Source organism: Crocodylus siamensis, chromosome 1 (assembly GCF_052110815.1).
Source record: "Crocodylus siamensis isolate JL-2025a chromosome 1, ASM5211081v1, whole genome shotgun sequence".
Lineage (NCBI taxonomy): Eukaryota > Metazoa > Chordata > Crocodylia > Crocodylidae > Crocodylus > Crocodylus siamensis.
This window is the reverse complement of record NC_143395.1, coordinates 158,422,395-158,449,610: the sequence shown is the minus strand read 5'-3', so window position 1 is coordinate 158,449,610 and position 27,216 is coordinate 158,422,395. Positions and strand designations below refer to the sequence as shown.

Genomic DNA, 27,216 nt, shown 5'->3' with positions numbered 1-27,216 from the left:
CTATCCCAGAAGCAGGTCTCAAGAGACATCATGCATGACTTAGACACAAACCCTATGAAAGCTCTAGAGCTGGAGAGCCACTGGGCAGAATGGTTATTGTTATACATTTCTACATTGTGCAGCACTTAGTTCCCTTAATACACATATATGATGAGCTTCATAGTTTCATAATTTCATAGTTAGTAGGGCCGGAAGGGAACTGAGCAGATCATCAAGTCTGACCCCCTGCCAGGGCAGGAATGAATACTGGGGTCAAAGAACCCCAGCAAGGTGATTGTCCAGCCATGTCTTAAAGACCCCGAGGGTAGGAGCCAGCAGCTCTTAGCTTGGAAGATCCTAGCGGCCCTGACAGTGAAGTAGCACCTCCTGATGTCTAATCTGAATCTAGCCTCTGCCAGCTTATGACCGTTATTCCTAGTCACTCCTGGCAGTGCTTGGGGGAACAGGGACTCCCCCAATGCCTGCTGGTCCCCTCCGATTAGTTTGTAACAGACCACTAGATCCCCCCCTCAGCCTTCTCTACTGGAGGCTGAACAGGTTCAGGTCCCACAGCCTGTCCTCATAGGGCCTGCCCTGCTGCCCCCTGATTATGCAAGTGGCCCTCCTCTGGACCCTCTCCACATTGTCCACATCCCTACTGAAGTGCGGCACCCGGAACTGGACGCAGTACTCCAGCTGCGGCCTGACCAGTGCCGCATAGAGGGGGAGGATCACCTCCTTGGACCTGCCTGAGATGCATCTGTGGATGCATGACAAGGTGTGGTTGGCCTTCCTGACTGCATCCCCACACTGCCGGCCCATGTTCATCTTGGCATCGATGATGACTCCAAGATCCTTTTCTGCTTTTGCACTGATAAAAGGGAGTTCCCCAGCCTGTAGATATGGTGCTGGTTCTTCCTCCCCAGGTGCATCACTTGCACTTATTGGTGTTGAATCCCATCCTATTCTCATCCGCCCATCCCTGTAACCTGTCTAGGTCCGATTGCAGCCTATTCTTTCCTTCTAATGTGCCAACATCCCCCCACATCTTAGTGTCATCAGTGTCACAGGGCGGGGTCCCAGGAGCTGCCGTGATCTCTCCTGGCGCCCCCTACCAAAGGCGGGTGCCCTTGCATCCTCGTTCTCGCCCACCACGTCTTTGATGACAAAAGTATTAAGGGAGGCTGCCTTTTACTCCCTTGAACACGGTACCCCTTGGCATACTCCCGCCGGTACTCCGTCTACTGATGATTCTGTGCACTCCCGCCACAGGGCTATGTGTGGCTCCTACCACCCCTTATAGCATGCCCCAAGCCTCTCAGATGTACCAGATGTTGGTGAGTCAGTTATTGGTGCCCGCACCCTCACATTCGCTCTTCGGGTTTATCTGCTACTCTCTAGGCAATCGCCCTCCCTGGGGCTATATGGTTGCCCTCCCTGGGCTCTTATTCCTGCACGCCCTCCCTGGGGCTTATCCTGATACAATCACCCTCCCTGGGGCTTCTTCTCCTGTGTGCGCCCTCCCTGGGGCTTCTTACAATTGGGGCTCAGGTGGCCGTAGCTGTGCCTGGCCCCCAATGCACTGTGCCCCCTCTCGGGGCTCGGGTCAGTGCACCCCCTCCTCAGGTCTACAACCCCCACCAAGGCTCAGGTGGCCATAGCCATGCCTGGCCCCCCAGACCCGCCTTCTCGGGTCACTCACCCACACTGGGGCTCCTCGCCCCGCACAACACTGCCCCGCTGGGGCCGGGGTCTATGCAACCCCCAAAACACGGCACCCTCTCTGGTGCCAGGAACCCCCACACTACTGGGGAGCTCCCATGAGGCCTCCTCCAACCCCTACAGCCTCACCCGGTCCTCCGGTGTAACAACTACCAACAGAAAACTCAAGCCCCTGGGCTACAACATAAACTCCAAGCCAAACTGGCTATCCATCATTCCTCTCCCTACCAGGGTTTCCTCCACCCCGTACCATCTCACAGAACGCTGCTCAGGCCATCAGGCTTCTATGACAACTCCCAGCAGAGCTCTCTCTTCCTCAGCTGCCAGAGGGGAACTGCGTCCTTGGCCTCAGCCTAGGCTGTTTATATAGGCCAGTCCCTGCCCCCTTCAAGTCAGCTGACTGACTGCGGTTGCCCCGGCAAACAAGCACCTACCCCTTTCTTAGGAGCAGGCATTTCAGTGCCCTGCGACAATCAGCAAATTTGAACAGGGTGCTTTTTACCCCCTCGTCCAAGTCACTGATGAAGATGTTGAACAGTGCAGACCCGAGGACCGAGCCCTGCAGAACCCCACTGCCCATGTCCCTCCAGGTCACAAATGACCCATCCACCATCACTGTCTGGGTGCGGCCCTCCAGCCAGTTGGCGACCCATTTGACTGTGGGTATCGACACCACAGTCCCCCAGTTTCTTAATGAGAACGGGGTGAGAGACAGTGTCGAAGGCCTTCCAAAAGTCCAGAAAGACTATGTCCACTGCTACCCCTGCATCTAAGGATTTGGTGACCTGGTCATAGAAGGCCACCAGGTTGGTCTGACAGGACCTGCCTCTAATGAACCTGTGTTGGTTGCCTCCAAGCAAAATCTCCCCTGCTAGCCCCTCGTGGACATGTGCCAGACTAATTCTCTCAAAAAGCTTACCCAGGATCAAGGTAAGACTAAGCAGCCTATAGTTTCCCAGGTCCTCCTTTCTCCCTTTTTTTGAAGATGGGAACCACATTGGCCTTCTTCCAGTCTTCTGGCACCACACCAGAGCACCACGAGTGCTCGTACAGCCGTGCCAGGGGTCCCGCAATGACCTCAGCTAATTCCCTCAGCATTCTGGGGTGGAGATAGTCGGGACCAGCTGATTTAAATACATCCAGTCCCTCCAGAAGTTCCCTGACTAGATCCTCACTGACCCTTGGCCTAGGTGCGCCTCCCCTGGGACCTGAGGGGGGCCCAGTGTGGGGGCTGATCCAGTCCCTGCTCAGGAAAATGGAGGCAAAGAAGTCATTAAATAGATTAGTTTTGTCATCTGGTGTGACAATGAAATTTCCCAGAGTGTCTTGCAGTACCTTCTTTTTGCCCCCTATATATTTAAAAAAGGACTTCTTGTTGTCCTAGATCCGGGTAGCTAGTCCCAGTTCCATCTCCACCTTGGCCTTCCTGACCGCCCCCCTGCAGCCCCGAGTAGCCTAGGTAAGGTCCTCCCTGGTGATGGCCCCTCCCTTCCATTGGGTGTACGCCTCCTTTTTAGTTAGAAGACATTCCTGGATACTTTTGGTGAGCCATTGGGGCTTTTGCGCCCTCCTGCTCCCTTTGATCCATGTTGGGATTACCTCCCTTTGGGCTTGGAGGATCGTCTCCTTAAGGAGCAACCACTTTTCTTGGACACCTGGCTCTGGGGCCTCGGTGCTTCCCTGTCCTGCTTAACTGTCCCTGTCCTATACTGAAGAAAGATGGAACCATAGCCACATATTTGTTTGAAAGTCTGGTATCTTTTTGACTGCTTGCCTCATGAAGTCCTTGTGCTTAAGATCTAAGATTGTATCTGACCTTTGGCCAGGGTACCAAAGCCTCCTGGCAGCCTGCTCCCTGCCCTTATGTACCCACAAAGGGGAATGCATTCCCAGCAGTTAGAATATTAAGTGGAATGGATAACTCATAATGGATAACTTTCTTGCCCTCTTTTTCTTTTTTCTTTCCACAAAGTGAGTCAGAACAGATCAAGGATTTCTTTATTTTTTCCTTTATTTGAAGTCATTTGCAACAGAAGCTTTCTTTTGCTTCTATATTCTTAAAATTGGATAGTATAAACTGCTTGAGTCTCTTCCCTGTTTTGTCCGGGGCAAGGAAAACACTTCTGCGAGTGCTGGGGAAGTGCACAAAGTGACACCATCCACTCCCCTTTGACACAGTCCAGGTCATTCTGCACCAGAGAGAGTTTCACCACAGAGCCATGACTTATGGTTCCAGAGTCCCTTGATCCATGTCTGCTCAGGTCAGACTTTCAGAAAGACTCAGCATTGACCTTACTCTGCTCCCTTTTCAGTCATATGGCAGTGATTCTCAGCCAGGGTGACATGGCATCCTGGGTGCCTTGAGATCCTTTCAATGGTGCCATAGTGAGCCACACAAAGCTAGTATTGTTAGGTGTGTAAACATGATTCACAAGATAAATCCAGGGATGCCAAATAGGAACCCATAGTATTAAAAACATTATGACCTGCTGTGGTCCTTCTGAGTTCTTTGCATCAGAAAAAATGTTCTATTATTTTTCCTTAGTCAAAAAGCAAAAGAAAATTAACATGTGGCATTTTCTGAGAGTGCCATGAGCCTAAAAAGGTTAAGAACCACTGTCATAGGGAGTTTCAGAGGGGGCTAAGTTAAGCCAATTTGGAGCCCTCTTGAAAATCTCATCTCCACAGCAAAAGGCCTGATTTTGTGGAGAGGGCATCCTCACTTTTTTTTCCTGCTCCCATTGCTAACAAATCTGTAGAGATGTAGACACAATCTCACTCTGAGAATCCCTTAATGTTGTGTCCCAGAGTGGAGTAGGAAGTAACAGAATAGGAATTATTTTTCATTCATCTTTCCTTTTACATGCATAGTTAGCCATACCTTATTTGTATGACAGTTACCTTGTAACTAGTACCACTGTATGCAAAGGTTATTGGAATTTATATGCACAGCTCTATGACTATAGAATTAAAAAATGCCTGGGAGAGATTCCTAAAATGAGATGCCAAATCTCAAGAGTTGTATCTTTATGAGGAAAATTTGAATACAAAACACCAAGGTTTATGACTCTTGCTCATATTAATTCATACCAATCTGTGTTATAAGAGTACTACAGGATTATTTTTCATCTTGTACTGAAACAGGAACCTTGCCAGATTTACAGGCTTGTAGTGAGAGTGCCACTTTAGCTGGCTGATAGATATATATTAAATGGAAATAAGGCTAGGGAGGTAGCACAAGGCTCCCATCAGCAGTCTTAGAATTGTTTGTTTTTGGATATGAGTGATTCTGTAGGTCACAGGAGACTTGGGGACTGCATATTTAGATGAGCACCCTGATCTGGGTTTGCTGAAAGCTTGAACTGAGCCCATTTAGACATTAAAATCACAATAACTCATGATGAACATAGTTGTCATGTTATAGTTTCATAGTTTCTAGAGTTGGAAGGGACCTGAGCAGATCATCGAGTCCGACCCCCTGCCATGGCAGGAAAGAGTACTGGGGTCAAATGACCCCAGCAAGGTGTTCATCTAACCTCCTCTTAAAGACCCCCAGGGTAGGGGCCAGCACCACTTCTCTTGGGAGTTGGTTCCAGATCCTAGCTGCCCTGACTGTGAAGTAGCGCCTCCTGATATCTAGCCTAAACCTACCCTCTGCCAGCTTGTGACCGTTATGCCTGGTCACTCCTGGCAGTGCTTGGGGGAACAGGGACTCCCCCAGTGCCTGCTGGTCCCCTCTGACTAGTTTGTAACAGGCCAGTAGATCCCCCCTCAGCCTTCTCTTGTGGAGGCTGAACAGGTTCAGGTCCCATAGCCTCTCCTCATAAGCCCTGCCCTGCTGCCCCCGATCATATGAGTGGCCCGCCTCTGGACCCTCTCCATGTTGTCCACATCCCTCCTGAAGTGCGGTGCCCAGAACTGGACGCAGTACTCCAGCTGCGGCCTGACCAGTGCCGCATAGAGGGGGAGGATCACCTCCTTGGAACTGCTTGAGACGCATCTGTGATGAGGTATGGTTGGCCTTCCTTACTGCCTCCCCACACTGCCGACCCATGTTCATCTTGGCATTGATGATGACTCCAAGATCCTTTTCTGCCTCTGTACTGACAATGTACTGACAAGAAGGGAGTTCCCCAACCTGTAGGTATGGTGCCGGTTGTTCCTCCCCAGGTGCATCACTTTGCACTTGTCAGTGTTGAACAATGTTATCTCTGCTCTGAAACCAGGAAGGATTGAGGACATTTGTGAGCCTAGACCCAGAGCCCAGGGGTTAACACTCCCCCACTACTCAGCCCCCACTGCTGAATTCAGTGGAGAGAAGAAGGGAGGGGATAGGCAAACGGCAGTGCTATGTACCCCCTGGTCTCTAGAGCCACATGAAAGCAGGGGCTCCATGAAGACCACACTATGCTCAGCTGGTGTGCTCAGAGCTCACTGCTCATTGGAAGTCCAGAAAAAGCCTGCACTGAGTGTGTCTACATGTGCATTTATGCTGGCTTAAATTTACTGTGCAGTAAGTTACACTGCAGTAAGAGGGAATAGGCTGGCATGTACATGTGCAGGCATTAAAGCACCTTAACATTGTGTGTGGATTGACTTGGGATTAAAGTTAGTTCCAAGTCAGTCCACACACACAATGTTACTGCACAGTAAGGTGTTTACATGTGTGTTACTGCTTGGTAATTAATCGGGTGTAAATTTGTTACCTGCATGATGGACATATCAAATTTACACTCAAGTTGGTGTAAGTCACCATATTTACTGTATGGTACAGGCGTGCATGTGTAGATGTGTGCCCATACTGCACAGTAATTTCAGTGACTACACAGTAAATGTGCATGTGTATATGCATCTACTGACCAGGCAGTGAACTCAAAGCTCACTGTGCACATGTGGCACAGTCAAATTTGTGGCGGCGAACCCTCCTTGCCACATTAATGGATCAACTACTATGGCAGAATAGGACTGGCCAAAAAGCACATACCTGCTGGAAGTAAAATAGCAATTTCAGCAGGTTCTTCTGTCTTCTAGCCTAGTAATTATGGCATTTTCCCAAGGAGGGATAGACCTGGGTTTTAGGGCCCTCCTCATCAACAGAGGATTTGAGCATGCATCTGTTGCTTCCCAGCAAAGAACTCTAGCCACCAAGCCAGGGACTAGGCAATGCCCAGAGCTCTCTCCATCCTTTCTTTTGAAGCTGACCCACTGGGAAGCTGGGAGGGGAAGAGAAGATGTGTAAGGCCAGGAGGAGGAAGAGAAGAACAAATTAGAGGGAAGATGGGTTTACAAAATGAGTGCTGGCCTGGAAAAGATGGACTCCTTGGTTCTGGCTGTTTTTCTTAATAGCGTTTCTGCACCTTCCATTTAATATTCCTCAGATAAAATAGACAAGATTCAGTGGTATAGTTTCTCTTTAATTGGGAGCAGGGCCAGAGCTGGAATCCACGACTACTCTCTCCCAAGGCAGTGTTCCTTCTGGCCACTTTCCTTCTGTCTGGCTCCCCTCCCCACTTTCTATATAGAGGAAAGCTTAAAGTCAGAGGGAGAGGTTTGACTGTTCCACCAATCCCCAAGGTACAGCAGGGTCTGACCATTCAGGTGTCTGAACCTTGCAAGCTTGTGTAGAGGCATGAATGGTCTATGCTGCACTGGAGAGCGCACATTTGAACAAATGTCGATACACCAGGCTCCAGCACAAAGGTTCATCACAAAGAACCAAGCCTGCTGCTATTATTCAAGACAAGTAGCTCACTATACTTACAGAAGCAGTTCTCCAGAAGTCTAAGACAGTTTCCAAGGCACTAAAGAAATGGGCCTTAATGAGGGGCATCACAGGGAAATCCAAGGTACAAGTCTCAAAAGCCTAAAATACCAGTGCTAGTAACATATCGCAGCGATTAGAATTTTTACTGCAGATAACTAAAATTTACATTAATACTTCCAAATAAATTCTGTGATCAGAATGACAGCTGCCATGGTACTCTCATCCTGCTAAAGATGTTATTAATCCTTTTGCTGGTAAAAGTAGCTAGTACTCAGGCTCCCCTGCCTCCTCCCTCTTTTCCCTCCCCTCCCTCCCCCCACATGCACATACACACACAGAGCAGATGAGCCTTTCAAATTTACCACAGATGGTTTCCCCATCAGGGTTTACTTTGCCATTTAGAAGCTCCTGTTTCACAGCCTCCTCTCTCTGTTTCAGTGCCTATTTTCCGTAATTAACTTCTGTTCCTTCCTCCATTTTTACAAATTCTTTTCACTCTGGTGCTTAGCATCTACTGTCTCCCCAGAGCACCATGATGTTTAACAGCATCCGGAAAAAATGTGGTTGGAGAATTGGGGCACTTAAAGGAGATGCTGCAATCCTAAGCGTGCATTCAAATGTTTGAATAGGTATATTTGAAGGGTGGGAATGTAGAGGAAGGGAGAAACTATAGAAGAGCTTATTATTAATTAACTCTGTCCCATTCTCCCCATTTTTAATGTGCTTTCTGTTTCAGCTGGTAGGATAATACGCAAAATTAAAACTCTAGAACACTGATAATTAAAATTCAAAAAGCCCATTTTCTGTTAGTAAATGGCCAATTGCATGTGAAGAATATTTATAGAGCTTTCCTAACAGTGCTGTAGATTTGCCTCAAGAACATAGTTGCTAATCCCAAAACAATTTTGCAGTCAACTCCGAATTTAAAATATATGCTAAGATGAAGGTAATCTGGTTGCAGCTTCTTAAAATATCTTGCTCTCGTATTTATTTGCAGTGTTCAGTGAACACAGATGCTTCCATGCTTTCCCCCTTGTAACATAATAAGAATGTTATGTAATTGTCATCCTGTCAACATTCATGAGCGATCCTGTCATAAAAGGCCTACTGTATACAGTTTAGTAGTCATAATATTTTATATTTCTATAGATCATTTCTTTTTTCCCCTCAGTTGCTTTCCATATTTATCTATATATGAGAATCATTTTACCCACACTTGAAATCAGACATCTCTGGGGTGGAACAGAGCAGCTGCTTTTTGTGCACGTGAACACATTTCTGCAGCTTATGGCAGAAGAATCTGTAACCAACTGATGCTGTGGGGACAGCTGAAAGAGGTTGTTAGGTACCACCATGATGAGTATTATATAAAATCTAATTAGACAGTTGATAGGCAGAAAGGACTGTTCCAAATTAATAATTTGGCAAAGTTGCCCTGTGCTTTCCTGGACCCAAGTGACCAGGATTGCAATCATCTTATGCCAATATTGAAAGCAGTCCCGACTGCTGTAGCATCCTACTTCATAGGACCTTAATGTGAGCCAGAGCAGAACTAGTTTATGAATGCAAGGCTGGAAAAGCACTCTCAGGGCACGTGCTGATGGGCGCACACATGTGGTATGCAGCACTGCAGACAGGCACTGTACATTTTCAGAGGGTAGAGCTGACACTGAGAAATCCCAGTGTGAAAAAAACCCATGCCTAAAAAACATGGGGCAATGCACATGGCAGCAGCACGCACCACCCAAAACCAGAGCCTGGCCAGGCAGAGCTACTCTCCCATTGCCAGCCAGGCTCCTTGCTGTAAGACTGCATAACTGCAGTGCCAAGAGATCCCTAAGATCCCAGGTAAGGCTGGTGGGGCTAACCCAGGTGCTGGCCCCAGCCTCTCCTATCCCGTGTGGGGCAATATACCACACACCAGAGCATGCACGTGTGCACAGGGGATTCTAGCTCATATTGCGCTGCTGCTGTTTGTTCCCAGAGAAACGCACATTCTTGCTCATGGGGATGCTCCCACAAAAGTGATAGATTTTTTTATTTCCAATTTGAGAAGATTAGGAATCAACTTGCATATTTTCTGTCATAAATTTTCTGGCCAAGTGTCTTTTCAACATTGGGATGAAATGGAAAAAAAAATAGGGTCTTTTCTTTTCTTCTCTTTCTAAAACCTGTTTCTTGTGTACTGAAAACTGAATGGCATTACAGTGTTAATTATTGGAACTGCTATATAATATCATAATATATAATATATCAGCATGAGAGCAACAGTAACATCTCTCCAAGCCATTTTAGACACAGATGATTATTTATCACCTACAATATGCATGGCCAGAATAACCCTAAGCAAATGTTATGGTATAAAACATTCCTGCCTGGTTGAGGCTTAGTTTACTACCTCTTCCAGTGCAGATAATGAAATAGGTGGGTTATCATTACTCAGTATAAAAGATAATGAGCTGCATGGGTCGGTATAACAACTATAAATTAGGGGTCTGCAAAGCAAGCCATATTCAATTTGGATTCAGCTCAAACTGGGGACAGTGATTCAATTCCTTGTTTCAGATCACTATCCCCGATTCGATTCGGCTGAATCCGAATCTGAAGATTTGATGCTGATTCAAAATATGAGCAATTCAGACATAGACAAAGCTTTAACTATTTTTTCTACATACCTTGAGGTACCAGCTTGTGAACTTGTGAACGCTGCAATACTGGGGGTCATGGAGTATCCCACAGGAGCACAGGGGGGTCCCCCTATGTGCTCGACGGCGAACCCAAAAATGGACTGGAAGTAGTTCCACTCCACTTCTGGGTCCACCAGGGAGTGTGGGGGAGGGGACATCCCATGCCCCCTTTCCTGGCTTGGCAATCAGCCACAGGGAGAAGCTGGGTGTCCCCCACCCCCCTGCAGATGCAGAAGGCACTAGTTGCTGAGCTAGGGTGGCACGGGGGAAGGGGGCTGGGGTGGGAAGGGGGCCCAGCCTGCTCCCCAGAGGACCCAGAAGTGGACAGGAAGTGCTTCTGGTCCACTTCCAGGTCTGCTGCCAAGCACGCTGGGGGGCCCCCTGTGCTTCTGTGAGATGCTCCATCAGCCCCAGCATCAAAGCATTGATGAGCCACCTGGTACCTTGAGGTATGTAGAAATAACACTTAAAGCTGTGTCTATGTCCGAATTGCTGAATCTTTCCAAATCTCTCTGAGTCAATATGCTCCAATTCAATTCAGAGAGATTAAAGGGTTTCCTGATTCAATTTGGATTCAAAAATTCAGCCACCGAATCGAGCTGAATCTCCGCCAAATCAAATCAGAAACCAAAGCTTTGCACAACCCTATTGCAAATGCTTACCAAAAACACCCTCCTGAGAGATTGCATCAAATGCAATGATTGCACCTTGGAAATGTAGCATTGGAAAGGGAATCAGTAAAGTTTGGGCATGTCTTGTTTATTCTACAATGTTTGTTTCTCAAAGGGGATTACCAAAGGATACTGAAAGCACAAGCCATGTGTGTGACTAAGAAGGTATAACAGGTATCCTCAGGATCACAAATGACTATGCAGGGTAGTGTTGATGCAGGTCAAATGGAGGTGAAGTCATTAGTGATTAGCCTAGCCATGAGCAAAAGGTAGACCATCCTCAGAATAAACCCTAGGAAATGTCATGCCAGAGAGACATCTCTTAGAGAGACAACTCCATCCTAGCTTGCCATTCTCAGAGGAAGAGCTGGTATCTCTTCTTTCTTATCTGATTGGGGTGAGTGGCCAAGGTCTGAAGAAATCAGGTATGAAACCTATGCACTCAGACACAAGGTCAATGAGCCTATATTGGCAGATGCAGGTGGTGTTCTGACTTTCCTGTGCAGATGTGTAGTTGAGATCACAGTCTAGCCTTCTGAGTCAATCTATAAGGGTGGTTTGTTTTTTTCTTTGAATTAGTCCTCATGAACCCAAATGGGAAAATATGGTTGCAGGTAAGATTTGAGAAAAAAGATGGTGTTGATGATATAGGGACATATGGAAAAATGGCAGAGATGACAGGTTATGGAAAGAACAAAGTTCTTCCACAAGCAAACTGAAGGTCTAGAATGTAGGATGGCTCTAGTAGGATGGGAAGAGAGCAGGGGGCAGAAGGGGAGGGAATGGGTACTTAGGTCTGTGAAGCAAACCAGAACAACCCCATAGAGAATTTCAGAACAGAAATCACATTTCTAGTTGCTGTATAAATTGATAGCTCACTAATATATGATATTTCAAGGAACAAAGGCCCCAAAGATCTGATTTTGATCAATATATTAATATTTAGCCTAGTTAAACACCAACAGTCAAACTGCTTCCTCTCCCAACAAGTCCCAGTGAGGGGGCAATCTGCCGCCCCAACCCCTTAGCCCGGGAAGTCTGCTGCTTCCCAGGGGCCCACATCTGAGACATTGCGGAGAGGATCCCGCAGCTCCTCCAGCCCACAGACCACTACCCCATGCTCCTTATTCACGTGGGCACCAATGACACGGCTCGGAACACCCCCAGCCAGGTCATGAGGCGCTACAGGGAGTTGGGAGCGGGGCTTAGGGGTCTGGGAGCTCAGGTGGTGTTTTCGTCGATCCTCCCAGTCTTGGGCTATGGGCTGAGGAGGGAGAGGAGGATCCATGCAGTGAACCAAAGACTGCAGCGCTGGTGTCATCGGGAAGGCTTTGGCTTCCATGACCACAGCCCGCTCTTTGGCAAGAGAGGCAGTGAGCTGCTGGGAAGAGATGGCCTCCACCTCTCTCCCCTGGGGAGGAGGCTCTTCTCAGCCAGGCTGGCTGACCTGCTCCACTGGGCTTTAAACTAAGCCCGCTGGAGGATGGGGGGACTACTGCCACTGCTGGCCCACTGAGTGACCCTTGCAAAGCCAGCGGACCAAGGCACTTAAGGGAGCCCACCCCTGCCTCAGCCCTGGCACAATCTGTGGGCAAGGCAAGAGCCCCCAAGGGGACACTTGCCTGCCTGTACACTAATGCCAGGAGCCTGGGCAACAAGCAGGACGAGCTTGTCCTCCTGCTCAGTGCAAAGAAATACGATGTCATTGGGATAACAGAGACCTGGTGGGACTCCACCCATGACTGGACCACGGGTATAGAGGGCTATACCCTGTACAGGAGGGATCATGTTGACAAAAGGGGCGGGGGTGTAGCTCTCTATGTGAAGGAAAGCTACATGTCCCTGCAAGCTGATGTTGGCGACAGGCATGGACAGCTAGAGACCCTCTGGGTAAAAATTCATGGGGAATACGGCACAGGGGACACAACGGTGGGAGTCTACTACAGACCTCCCACTCAAAGTCCTGAGCTTGACCAGGAGTTCGCCCGGGAACTGACTGAGGCCGCTTGCTCCAGGACCTTAGTTGTCATGGGTGACTTCAATTACCCGGACATCTCCTCGGAAGATCACTCAGCAAAATCCGAGCGGGCGCAAAGCTTTCTCTCGTGCGTGGATGACCTCTACCTGACTCAAGAAGTCTATGGGCCAATGAGAGGCAAAGCGCTGCTCAACCTGGTACTGGCTACGGGGGACGACCTAATCGGCGACCTAGTGATCGATAGGAAGCTGGGTGACAGCGACCACGAGCTGATCACCTTCACCATCCGCCGTAAAGCTAGCAAGTCAGTCAGCAACACAGAAGTCCTTGACTTCAGAAAAGCCGACTTTGACAAGCTCAAGAGGCTAGTCGGTCAGGCCCTCAGGGACCATGACCCCAGGGTGATGGGAGTTCAAGAAGAGTGGTTGCTCCTCAAGGAAGCGATCCTCAATGCACAAACTAAATCTATTCCAACACAGAGGAAAGGCTGCAAGAAGGCACAGCAGCACCCCTGGCTCTCCAGGGACCTAGCAGACCTCCTGTGGCTTAAAAGGAAAGCCTACAAAGGATGGAGGATGGGATTCACCTCCAAGGAGGATTACTCCACGCTGGTCCGGTCCTGCAGGGAGCAAACCAGGAAAGCCAAGGCTGCAACTGAACTCCAACTAGCTTCAGGCATCAAGGACAACAAAAAGTCCTTTTTCAGATATGTGGGGAGCTGGAGGAAAAGCAAGGGCAATGTTGGACCCCTGCTAAACCAGATGGGGCAACTGACAACTGACGGCCAGGAAAAAGCCAACCTATTAAATAGGTACTTTGCGTCAGTCTTTCATCAGTCCCATGGGACGCCCATGCCTGCTATGGGACAGGGAGATCCGGGTGATGGGGATCCCCTACCCTCCATAAATGCTGACCTCGTGAAGGAACATCTTGAGAAGCTGGATACCTTCAAGTCAGCTGGCCCTGACAATCTGCACCCCAGGGTACTCAAGGAGCTGGCGAGCGTCATAGCCCAGCCCCTGGCACGGATCTTTGAAAACTCCTGGCGCTCTGGTGTAGTGCCCGAAGACTGGAAGAAGGCGAATGTGGTGCCGATCTTCAAGAAAGGGAGGAGAGTGGATCCGGCTAACTACAGGCCCATTAGCCTGACTTCTATCCTGGGGAAGATCTTAGAAAAGTTTATGAAGGAGGCCATCCTTGAGGGACTGGCCCAGGCTAACATTCTAAGGGATAGCCAGCACGGGTTTGTTGTGGGTAGGTCTTGTTTGACCAATCTCATTTCCTTCTATGACCAGGTGACCTATCATCTGGACAAGGGAGAAGAGATTGATGTCATATATCCTGACTTCAAAAAAGCTTTTGATCTGGTATCCCACGATCACCTCTTGGCCAAACTGCCCAGTTGTGGCCTTGGCTCCACCACGATCTGCTGGCTGGGAAATTGGCTCCGTGGTCGGACCCAGAGGGTTGTGATTGATGGCAGTCGCTCATCATGGTGCCCTGTGACCAGTGGGGTCTCTCAAGGCTCTGTCCTGGGACCCATACTGTTCAACATCTTCATTAACGATGTGGACATTGAAGTCAGGAGTGGATTGGCCAAGTTTGCCGATGACACCAAACTTTGGGGCAAAGCATCGACGCCAGAAGATAGGCTGGTGATCCAGGCTGACCTGGACAAGCTCAGCAAATGGGCAGACGAGAACCTGATGGTGTTTAACACCGATAAATGCAAGGTTCTCCACCTTGGGAGGAAAAACCTGCAGCACCCTTATAGACTCGGCAGTGCTACGTTGGTTAGCACTATAGAAGAAAGAGACTTGGGGGTCATCATTGACCACAAGATGAACATGAGCCTGCAATGCGATGCTGCGGCTAGTAAAGCGACCAAAACACTGGCTTGCATCCATAGATGCTTCTCAAGCAAATCCCGGGACGTCATTCTCCCCTTCTCCTCAGCCTTAGTGAGGCCGCAGCTGGAGTACTGCGTCCAGTTTTGGGCTCCACAATTCAAAAAGAATGTGGAGAAGCTTGAGAGAGTCCAGAGAAGAGCCACGCGCATGTCAGAGGTCAGGAAAACAGATCTTATGATGACAGGCTGAGAGACATGGGACTCTTTAGCCTGGAAAAGCGTAGGCTCAGGGGTGATCTGATGGCCACCTATAAGTTTATCAGGGGTGACCACCAGGATCTGGGGGAATGTTTGTTCACCAGAGCGCCCCAAGGGATGACGAGGTCGAACGGTCACAAACTCCTGCAAGACCGTTTCAGGCTGGACAAAAGGAAGAATTTCTTTACTGTCCGAGCCCCCAAGGTCTGGAACAGTCTGCCAGCGGGGGTGGTTCAAGCACCTACATTGAACACCTTCAAGAGTAAATTGGATGCTTATCTTGCTGGGATCCTATGACCCCAGCTGACTTCCTGCCCTTTGGGCAGGGGGCTGGACTCGATGATCTCCCGAGGTCCCTTCTAGCCCTAATGTCTATGAAATCTATGAAAAAAAAGTCCTACGTGTCAAGAGGACTCTAAGTACAGAGTTTTTTTTTATATATGGAAGAGGTATTCAGCTTCCATTTCCTTCCTCAGGTGTACTGTCCTGTGGGCCTTGGATGTGGGTGGGTACCCACTACCCAAGACACTGACAATAGGCAAGTGAAGGATGAGACACATCACCTGCCTTGTAGGCCCAGTGGACAATACTGTGAAAAGTAAGACATTTCTAGTAGGACTGCAGTGCAGGGGACTAAGAGTACTAAAAAGTTTGTCACCAAAGCCAGCACAGACCTCCCATGGATCCTTGTAGATTTCCCATAGGTGAAGAGAATCAATGCTGTTTTCCCCGTGTGAGTAACTTCTGATGGGATGGGAGGGAGAGAAACTCCATGTGAAGGTTAAACTTCCTCCCTGTGAGCTGCCCATGGTGGGTTTTGCCATGGGTAGGCTGACTTGACTTCCCAACAGATTATCTGGAAAATTATTTGGTAATTACCATATGATTGAAGAGTAAATATGTGGCTATTTTTATCCTTTAAATCAGCACTTTTGACCCTAAGTTTAATTCCACATTATTATGCGGGAATACGTAATTATTATGAGGCAGCTTAAACCCTCACAGAAAGAGGCACTACTGCAGCCTAATTCCTACTGATTAAGTAAGAGTATTATCCGGTGACAAGCTTTGTCCTTATCCCACAGCTGAACATTTGGTTATAAGTCTGTTAAGTTACCATGTAACTGAAGAGCTGCCAGTTATCAACACTGAACTACAGGCATAAACCAGTGTGAATGGCCATCTGGCCTAATGATTCTTATTGCTATTGAATTTGAAACCAAACCTCTAATCTGGAAAAATAAAGCAAAATAAAAGCAAATTTATTATGGGATGGTGGAGGGGGACAGGGGGAACAGGGGTGGGAGGAAGATTTTGATGCTGCTTTCAAAGAGCTGCATTTTAACACCCCATGCTGCAAAGGGTGGGAAACTCAGCAATAACTTTGGGAGGTTACAATGAACTATTTCTTTGGAGGCAGATATTAGCTAAAATTGTGACTGAAAAATCTGCTGACTGTATTACTAACTCTTTTCATTTCTTGCAGGCACCGCTGCGGGATTTACCATGGAAAAATTGCTCTGCAGCATCCTGGTGTTTGGAATGGCTGTCGTGGTCAATGCTTGTCCCAAATATTGTGTCTGTCAGAACCTGTCTGAGTCATTGGGGACTCTTTGTCCCTCCAAAGGCCTCCTATTTGTACCACTAGACATAGACCGGAGGACTGTTGAACTTCGACTTGGGGGCAACTTCATTATTAACATCAGCCGACTGGACTTTGCCAATATGTCTGGTCTTGTTGACCTCACTTTGTCCAGGAATACCATCAGTTACATACAGCCCTATGCCTTTGCTGACCTAGAGAGCCTACGATCTTTGCACCTAGACAGTAATAGACTGCCCAGTATTGGAGAGGATATTTTGAGAGGCTTAATTAACCTTCAGCACTTGATTTTAAACAACAATCAGCTGAGCCGCATCTCAGATGAAGCTTTTGAGGATTTTTTGCTTACACTGGAGGACTTGGACCTTTCCTACAATAACCTCCGAAGCATCCCTTGGGAATCTATAAGAAAGATGGTAAACCTGCACCAGCTTAGTTTGGACCATAACCTGATAGATTATATTACAGAAGGGACATTTGCAGATCTTCAGAAATTGGCCAGATTGGATCTAACCTCCAATAGACTTCAGAAACTTCCCCCTGATCCCATATTTGCCAGGTCCCAAATAATTCCATTAGCAGCAACCCCATTTTCTCCACCTCTGTCTCTCAGCTTTGGGGGAAACCCGCTGCATTGTAATTGCGAACTGCTGTGGTTAAGGCGGCTAGACAGAGATGATGATATGGAAACTTGTGCTTCTCCTCCAGGTCTAAAGGGAAGATACTTCTGGTATGTACGGGAAGAGGAATTTGTTTGTGAGCCACCTCTTATTACCCAGCATACTCACAAGCTGCTGGTGTTAGAAGGGCAGACAGCCACATTAAAGTGTAAAGCCATTGGGGACCCAAACCCAGTCATTCACTGGGTGGCTCCAGATGACCGACTCATTGGGAATTCCTCAAGGACGGCTGTCTATGACAATGGCACCTTGGATATCCTTATCACCACATCCAAGGATTATGGAACTTTCACATGCATCGCAGCCAACGCTGCTGGAGAGTCGACTGCCACCATCGAGCTCTCAATTGTTCAGCTCCCCCACCTTAGCAACGGTACTGGCCGAGCAGCCCCACCCAAATCCAGGCTTTCTGACATCACCAGCTCCAGCAAGTCAAATCGAGGAGAGACTAAAGGTCCACCAGAAAGAACTGTTTTGGTGTCAGATGTGACAACTACCTCAGCTTTGGTTAAGTGGACGGTGAGCAAGTCAGCCCCAAGGGTTAAAATGTATCAGCTGCAATATAACTGCTCTGATGATGAAGTTCTTATCTACAGGTAAATGCGACTGCTAGTTTGTCCTTTGAATACTGGGGTGATGGAGGCCTGGGTTATACAGTCTTTCACTTATGGATATTGGGCTGATCCAAACTACACTAGTAGTAACAAAAAAGCCTTAATATTTAGTGAGTTTATGTTTACCTGCCTGTCCCTCAATCTCTCTCATGATTTATACAGTACTAACCAGTTTAATACTTATGCTATGTAACTGGACTTTTTTACTGGATAGATATGTTAGAAAAATCACCATGGCATGTAGTGATTTTGCTGGTAGACTTGGCAAATGGAGGCAGGAGATAAAATTACCCTTCCTCTCTCTATCCCTATTCAGAATCAAAACACGTTGGTATAGGAGGAAATCATGAAGGGAGAAGTTTGTGCTTTATGCCTATAACCTGTGATCTACCCACTCCATAGTTTAAGGAAAGATTGCAAAGTTCATTGATGTTACTCTGGCACCTTTCATCCACATTAATGGCATGATTCACTTCTTACTTGCACCAGTTAAAACTGTTCTTGACATCCTTAGAGATTTTTCTGATTTACAACAGAGTAAGTGAAAGAAGACACAGGACCTTATTAAACACTGTGCTAGTCCAGATGTACACTAGTTTTGAAGTTCAGTAGTGTTCCAGCAGTTAACCTAGGGCTCAGCAAAGCTCATGAAAAGGAAGCTTTCTGCAAGTGCAGTGGTAAAAGTAGTAAGAAATTCCTTACCAAACCAGGAAAAAATGTAGATTGCTGCTTTTTCCTTTTGCCTAGAAAGAATGGTTGATGCAGTGTGTTTATGCTAATGATGAAAACTAGTGAACCTTAGAAAACACTGCTTCCTAAGGAAAAGACATAAGGAAACTTGAGTGTCCAGGGTCCAGAATAGCCTCCCCCCAGAAGTGGTACAATCACCTACTTTGGATATCTTCAAAAAACACCTGCTGGGGTCTTCTTGACCCCGGCAGTCTTTCCTGCTCAAGTGAAGGGGGGCTGGACCTGATGGTCTCAAGCAGTCCCTTCCAGCCCCTACCATGTATGAATCTACGAATCCTGCCTTCTAACTACAAAGACAATGATACTGAGCACAGAACTAAAGTTTATCTTCAGTGTAACTCATGGAAGACAAAATCATAGGGCAAAATATAGCCACAAGTACTAACTTCTTTCAAATGGCATCTGACAAGTAGGTTGTTGTCTTTGAAATGTCATGACTAAGTCAGTTTGTCCCTAAGTGACCTATCTTCTGGCTGATTTCAGACTGCATAGCTTGCCACCTCTATCTTCAGGCTACATAAATCTTTAATTTAATACATTCTCAATGGTTCTACAAGTGTGTGGTCCTGTAGGAAACAAAAATATGGTCCAACTGGGAATATATTAGACTGTGATTATGGATCCTGCCTTATCAAAATAGAGACAATGCATATTTTATTCATGGTGTGCACATGTGGATTTGATCCCATGAAGTGCTGGTGTGCCTCATTGCTTAAAGATGCCAGGAGGATTGGGAATGTGATGTAAGTCACAAGAGCTAATCCTGGACTGCTTGTGTTTGGTACTTTGTTTCCAGGTTGAATCCTTCCCTGCCTGCTGATAGGTAACGTAAGACCTGCCTGATATTTCTTCACTCAATGCTTGATTTTTTTTTTTTACATTTCAGGGTGGTGAATACCAGTATTTACAGACACTGAATTTAAAATTTACACATGCTACTGTTAGAGTCAGAACTGCTTGTATATTCAGCTAACTGGGGACCAGAAAAGTTAACATGTGACTTATCTGGCTCTTCACAACAAAAACTGTAAGTGGACATTGCCAAATGAAGCAGATCATGGGGTGTGTCTCAGTACAGCTGATCTGCTTCACTGGATGAAACAGACATTTCCCATTGACCTGTATGTCATTCACCCACCCATCCCAGCAGTGACTGGGGCCCAATGCTGTGGGACAATGCTCAGGGCAGACCTCTGCAAACAGGGCAACCCCAGGTTTCTTTGCTTGCAAAGTTGCACTGCAAGTTGAAATCTTTGGGCACTCCTTTGCTAGAGGGATAACTTGTGGTTTCCCTGGTTGCAGAGTGTCTGCTGAGTCAGGGCACAGCACCGCAATACATGCCTGGGGACTGCCCTGCCAGAGGATTCTCAGGGCATGCCTTTGCAACTGAGGGAATCTGGACAGGTGCTCTTGGGGCTTCAGGGTCCCAGTCCTATGTACCCTAGGGACATCTGTTTCCAGCCTGAGAGACACATGGCAACATTTAAATTCTGACAAAAATCCATAGAACAGTGATTCTTAATCAGGGGCCCATGGCCTCTTGGGGTGCATGGAGATCCTTTCAAGGGTGCCACAGGGTGCCATGCAAAGCTAGCACTGCTAGGGCCAAGTCCAGACAAGCATGGTCATTTGTTTCCCTGGGGACAAACATCTTGTGCTGCTGCTACTTGTCCCCAGGAAATGCCCGTGCCTCATGTGCTCTGCGACACAGCAGGTTACCCCAGGTCAGGCAGGGGAGACTAAAACCAGCGACTCTGTTGGCTCCAGCATCCTTACCAGAGGGTCTTAGGGAGCTGCAGCTGTGGGGCTTCTGCAGCTGAGAGCCTGTCCCAGTGGACCAGGGACCAGGCTGTAGTGGACCAGGCTCCAGTTTTGGGTGGCACATGCAGCTGCCATGTGGCACCCTGCTTTTTTTTGCTGTGGGTTTTTTTTGGTTCCTGGGATCTCCCAAGGTAAAAAAAAACAACCCAGTGCTTCAAGGCAGCAGTGCAAGGCATGCCTGCATGTGTGGTGTGATGCTGCAGACGGGTCTGCGGTGCCACATACCACATGCCCATGCCCGTTTGGATGCAGCCTAGGTGTGCATACACGAGGCACAAGATAAACCCAGAGATATAAAAAGGAATTCAGGGTGTCAAAACCATTCTGCCCTGTTGTGGTCTTTCTGGAGTTCTTGGCAAGAAGAAATGCTCTATTGTTTTTCTGTAGTCAAACTGTGAGTGAAAACTAAGAGCTGGTATTTTCCAATGGGTGCCTTGAGTCTGTCAAGGTTGAGAACCACTGTGCTGGAGTTGGAACTGCTTACATCAAGGGTGGGCAAAATATGGCCCACAAGAGGCTGCCTGTGCTTGTTCCAGACTGCCCTGCATGGGCTGTGAGTGGCTGCAGCAGGGAGCGCTGGCCATGAGGGGCCACTTTTCCCCACGCTCAGCACCAGCTTCTTCCCCGCTGGTGAGCAGGGGGTCGGGGCTGTGTGCTGCCCCCCACCTGTACCATGGCGCTGGGGGGCACTGGGTGTGAGTGGGCAGGCAGCCAGTGGGAGCACAGGAGTTCTGGGGCCAGTGCCAGCGGGGCCCAGGGCAGGGTGGCAGGAGCACGGGGTCCCAGCCGGCAGGGGTTTTATGGAACTGGGCCAGCTCCCCCCTCCCTGCTGGTGCAGCGCAGCCCGGCTACACAGACCCCTGCCAGCCTGTGCCCCGCTCTGGGCCCCACCGGTGCTGGCCCTGAGACTTTGATCCCAAAACATTGGGACATTGGTCTCAAGATGGTGACCAGGGAGTGGGGCACCTGTCAAGGGGCGGGGCACCTGTCAAGGGGTGGGGCTACACAAGCAGCCCTCGACAGCCTGCCAAAACTGGGTAAGCGGCCCTCCACCCAAAATAATTGCCCGCCACTGGTTTACAGGTTCAGCTACTTGAGGACCAGAAGAATTAACATGTGATTTTTGTGGCTGCTAACAACTGAGAGACACGTGGCAACATTTGAATTCTAACAAAGCCATAGAATAAAAAAATGTGAAGATGCATTGAATTCAAATACTGAATGAACACAAGGAAATCAGGGTCTGCTTTCATATCTTCTGCAGGCATTAATAAATATTAAAGTGAGATATTAATTTTCATCAGTTTCTGGATGGAATTATTTGTCTTGCTTTGACTAATGTACTGCAGATCTGGGATTCACCACCATGTGGATTGGTATAGTTCAGGGGTTGGTAACACACTGCCCACAGGCTGGATTCAACCCATGGATCCACTGGACCTGGGCCGTGGAGCCACAAGGCTTCGTTATTGCCCATGCCTATGCTGAAGCCATACAGCAAAGACCTGTCCTGGGACCAGGCAGCTGAAAGATGGACCTGCATCTCTGCTGCTTCTCTCCACCACCTGTTTTTTAGCTGTAGCACAGATGCAGTTTCCAGCTGGTGGGGAACTGAGCTGGGGTTAGGTATCTTCCAGTTGTACCCATGCTGCAGCCAGGGGAAGCCGGGGAGAAGTGGCAGTACAATACAGCTACGGTGTGGGGCAGAGAGAAGCAGGAGCAGCACAGACGTTTCCAGCTGCCAGGCCCAGGGCAGCTTACCACCAACTGGAAACTGTGTGTATGCTATAGCTGGGGAGGTAGAGAGGGAGTGAGAATCAGTGCAGCAGTTCTAGGCTGCTTGGCCCCAGTGTAGTTCCCCTTTGGTTGAAAGCTGCATTCATGCCTCAGCCCACACTGGACTGAAGTCATGTTGTTCTGGCCCAAAGCTTGACAAGGTTGCCAGCCTCTGCTGTAGTTGAAAGACAAATGGTGTAGCTGAAAGAAAGCCCAACAGTATTTAAGGTCTTGAGCCTAGTCAAGATATGAGGCAACAGCTTTGAATATGGTGCAAAAACGTGCATTTCATGACCCATAATTTGACAACCTATCTCCTGGGCGACTCAATTTCCCACAGTTAATTAGCTAATGTTAGTTAGTTCTTATTTAACAAGTTCAGGGCTCTGTGACAGGCGTAGTGGAAAAACTGAGACAAATAGATGTTTTGTACAGTGCTTTGCTCATTTGAAGTGCTGCAGATGTGCTAGCTGGTATTTTGTCAGTGCTTAGATACTGCAGTGACAGGTACGGTATAATCATCAGAGATATATAGAGAGGTCAAGGTTGAGGCACATTTGCAGGGCTCAGCAAGGAGGAAACTTTCCCTGCTGTTGTAAGTGCTCAGTGCATAGAAGACGCATTTGCTGTCTTCTGCACTCAGCATTTTTCATGAACACTAAATTCATTTTAAAATAGAAAGGGGTGAATAACACCACCCTTCTACTGTCAGCAGGGACTATTGATCCTAGGTACAATCTCATACAGAAGTGATCACATTATGCCTTTCATCCAGCTTTGAGGATTCTGCGCAAGACACAGGCTATGTGAAAGGGATTGCAAGGCTTCAGTGACCTCATGAAAATTAAAAGACCTGGGAAATAATGAGAAATGTTTCCCATCAACACTCCTGACTGTGTGGAGTCAAAAGGGTATTGAAATCTGAATCTAAACTCTGGATGCACCAGTGCCAGTGTTATTAGGATTAATGGAAGTGGTAGCCCAGTAATGTTCCCTTCCCCATACCCATAACTGCTGTCTAAGGGCCTAATCGTGCTCCTGTCAAAGTTAACAGCAAATATCCTATTGATTTGAGTGGAAGCAGGTTCAGGTCCTGTGATGCATGGCGACAGTGATCACAGGTCTAGGTCAATCTTGCATTACAGTCTACTGCCTAGGAAAAATAAGGACAAGGTTGAGAGAATGGACTGATACCTATTGTAAGGATATTGTACAGTGCTTGAACTTACAGGCACCAACAGCTTGGTCAGTCTCAATTTGCAGTGATAACACAGTGGCATTTCTTTTGGCATGTTTTCCCTGATGTGAGATGAAACTTGCAATCATTTCTGCATTACTGAGCCAAATTTCCTTTATGTATATATGTGTGTGCGTATGTATTTATGCAGATAAGCTTTACTGGGTGCATCTACTTGAGACATTTACTATAGGGCTGCCTAATTAGCTGTGCAGTGAAGTCTCAATGTCTACACATGTGGCCCTATTAGGCTGCAGTAAACTAATTAACTGCTGTAATTTAGTACTTGTAAACACAAGCACTATCCAATGGTGGCATCCTTTAGTGAGCAGCAACCCACGTGTAGATGCTGATAGGTCTGACTGGGGCATGAGGGTGTTTCAGTGCAGAGGCTGCACCCTGGGCACCCTGCTCTGACCTGGTGCAACGTGCTGTGGTCCCAGGAGCACACTGAATGGTGCTTGGAAGCAATAACCTCTAGTACAAACTGCACTGGAGTTTATTGTGTCACATTAATTTCATGTGTAAATGTGCCCTCATATCACCAAAAGTCTCTCTTTGGTTGAGCACACCACAGTGTTCTACCTTGCCGAAGTTAGCATTTGAAAGAGACTTTCACAGGGGTGGGCAAAAGGCGGCCCGTGGGCTGGATGTGGCCCACCAGCCCATTCTTTTCAGCCCACAGGGCCCCTAAAAATTTTAGAAAATTAAGTTTTATCTGCCCCTGGCTGCTTCTCATTACTTCTACTTTTTCTTCTTTACTCCTCTGCTTCCAGTAGCATGCTTCTTTCACCTTTCTATTTTGCCACTAAGATACACATTGCTTTGAACGGGGAGGGGATAGTAACTGGTAGAGCCACGAGGCCAGTTCCTGCATTGTCTTGGACAGCTGGTGCTACAGGAGTGAAGTGGTTGGCAGCAGTCACTGTACACGGGAATTGTGAGAGGGAATTTCCCCTGCACAGCTGGATGCTGTAAATTTTTGGGGGACCCTTTTTGCTTTACTCTAGTCACAGGGATATAGTTGTAGTGGGGATGGGTGGATTAGAAATCATATTGCTTTCTTCAACCCACTCTTCTTTTCTTTTGTCCCTGGGCTCATCAGGAATCTTCCACTTTCCCTCCAAAGCAGAAAGCATTCTGCTGTCTTCTGAATAATTATGCTGAGCAAAGTGAATTATGACACAAGACAATGTTATGTAGAGAAAGGAAAACAGAAAGACACATTTGTAACTGGTAAGGAGGGAATAGCATCAGCTCAAAAGGGAAACAAACAATAAAAATTCCTTCCTTCTTTTTAAAATGTTTTAATATACATAACCTATGCCTAGCAGCCAGTCTTATACTTGCTGGTGCTCTAGAGTTTAGGTACTAGAATGCCCTAAAACACTGAGGTGGTGCCCACTAGAGTACTACATAGGATAAAACTTGCCAGAAACAGGTACTCATTTGAGAGTAGCTATCAAAGTGTTAACACTGGACTGGGCCCTTCATAGCAGTTGAGGATTGGATCCAGGTGAACTACCTAGACAAATCAGAAGTGATGGTCTTAACCACCTAATCACATCTGAAGCAGTTACCTGGCCACACCTTAATGCAATTAAAGGTGTGATAAAACAAGGAATAAACCACAAAGTTATTACAGAAAAAAATATGTAATAACTTTCTGGCTGGTTCCTGTTACACTGTTAGTGGAACGTATTGCCAGACTTGGGGCTCCCAGCCTCCAGAGCACATGGGAGCCTTTGACTTCCATGCCCTCCAGAGGTGGAGAGTACCTATCAGCTGATTGCTGCTCCCAGCCTCAGGAGTCTGTCAGAGTCAAGGTCCTCAAAGCTGGGAGTTGTGATGAGCTGCCACACTGGATCAGGAACATGGGCTCCCCCTTCACCAACAATATAGCATGATGGGATCTGATACATGATTGCAAAAATCACACCTCCTGCACATGTGGCATGACAGAGAGCACGATTATGGGGATTGTGCTTCAGATCCCATCATGTCATATTGCTGGTGCACCTTTACTGAATATCTGCCAGGGCCCTGAGGGACCAGCTTCTCGTTTTTTGCCCCATCATGATCCTTATGGATAGTCAAAAATAGCCTCCTACAAGAACCATCAGTATGCCAAGTCTGCTTGTGAAAGCATGTGGGAAGTCATTCTCCATGGATGCTCCTCAGTTCTGGAACACCCTCCCTCTTGATACTCATCTGATCCTGGGCATCTTTTTGAAGTGCTGTAATTACTTCCTATCTGGGCAGCCATTCACCAGACAAAGCTAGAATGAGATGTTGTTTAGGAGATTCTTTGTTTTATCTTGATGATCTAGCTCTTGAATGTGAAATGGTCGCTCTAAGAAACTGAAAAAAATTGTGCTAATTTAATAAAGAAAAGACCTTTTTTTGTAAAAGGAGGTTTGACTGAATATGCCAGTGAGTTCAGCATAAAGTCCTCCATGTTGATGAGAGTGACCTCTCTCCTCAATAAAGACAGAAGCATTTTATGACCTGCAATGATACTAGCAATAAAAAATTATTACATTGTACAACATGTAATTTCTGCATTAGAGTAAACAATTTAGGGCAGAGATTATCTTTCACCTATGTTTGTACAGCACCCTCACAGTTAGTGTCCCTAATTCTTACTGGGGCCCTTGAGCTCCAAATTAATATTATCAGTGGTGTAACCCAGGAGGGGGGGAGAGGATGATAGGGGCAAATGCCATGGGTCTTGACTTGGTGGAGGGGGATGGGGGGCAGGGTAGAAAGAAAAAACCTAGCTGCTGCCACCAGCCACATATTTGCAATTCAGAATTGGAACTCAATGCTTCCACTTTGCCCCAGGAGCCCAGCCACATCCCTACACTGAATATTATACCAGAACATATGAGGACATTTATGATTAATACTATAGAGCTTCTTGGGCCACATTTAGCCTGCTGGTTGCACTTGGGATTAAAGCAATGATGCACCCACATAAAATGTATGTCTGAAACACTACACAGCATTTAGATTTATGATAGGCTTATGCCATTTTTACTTTGTGGTATTTCATAGTAAGGATGATAAAAAACACTGTACAAATTAAGAATTACTGTCGCATCGCATTCCCTCTAACTTATGAATTTGGCACTGAAAAAATGTATTTCATATATTTTGGAAAGCTTATTATTTCCATATATATATTTCATGTAGCTGACTGTTTAAGCATTAAAATATAAATAAATGGCTCCATGTCTCTATCCTGTTTAAACAATAGCAAAGTGGATTTGATTATTTAAGCAGTGTAATAATGATTTACATTTACACAGCTCCTTTCTTTGCAAACAGTTTTATAGGCTGGCTGAACAGAGCTCAGTACACCAACCACAGACATCCAGCCATCTCTCCTGTAGGTCATAGCTGCAATTTTGCACCAGAAAGACAATGCAATGACATTTTATGAGCAAAGAATAACTTCAGCAATTGCAATTATAGAGACATTTAACTAGGCAGGAAGTAATTAACTGAGTTAGAATTTCCACAGCACAGTGGGATTAATACACCTACTCTTTTATTCAACGGGTTGTTAATAACAAGCACTTAGATACTATGGTGATGCATACTTTAGAAATATCTAAGGTAGGCAGGTACTTGGTATTGCAGTTCAACAGCCCAGCACCTCCAAACATTGGGTTGAGGCAACAAAAAACACCCTCTTGTCCAAAGACTTGTTCCGTCTAATAACTGAGCAGGCCTGATTCTATTTAATTAGTGATAGTAAATAACTTCTCAAACAAAAGTGGGTTGGCTATAAGTTAATCATGCTTATTGTGAGAGAGGCTAGG

At 47.0% G+C, this 27,216-nt stretch overlaps 1 protein-coding gene across 1 annotated transcript in view; it reads left to right on the top strand.

Moving 5' to 3' along the window:
- The window catches only part of LRFN2 (leucine rich repeat and fibronectin type III domain containing 2), a 253,600-nt gene that overhangs the window by 173,620 nt on the left and 52,764 nt on the right, over positions 1 to 27,216 (top strand). The window contains exon 3 of the mRNA XM_090046861.1: positions 16,395 to 17,787. Coding sequence (XP_089902987.1) covers positions 16,415 to 17,787 — 1,373 coding nt within the window. The 5' untranslated portion in view covers positions 16,395 to 16,414. The remainder of the gene's footprint in view (positions 1 to 16,394; positions 17,788 to 27,216) is intronic.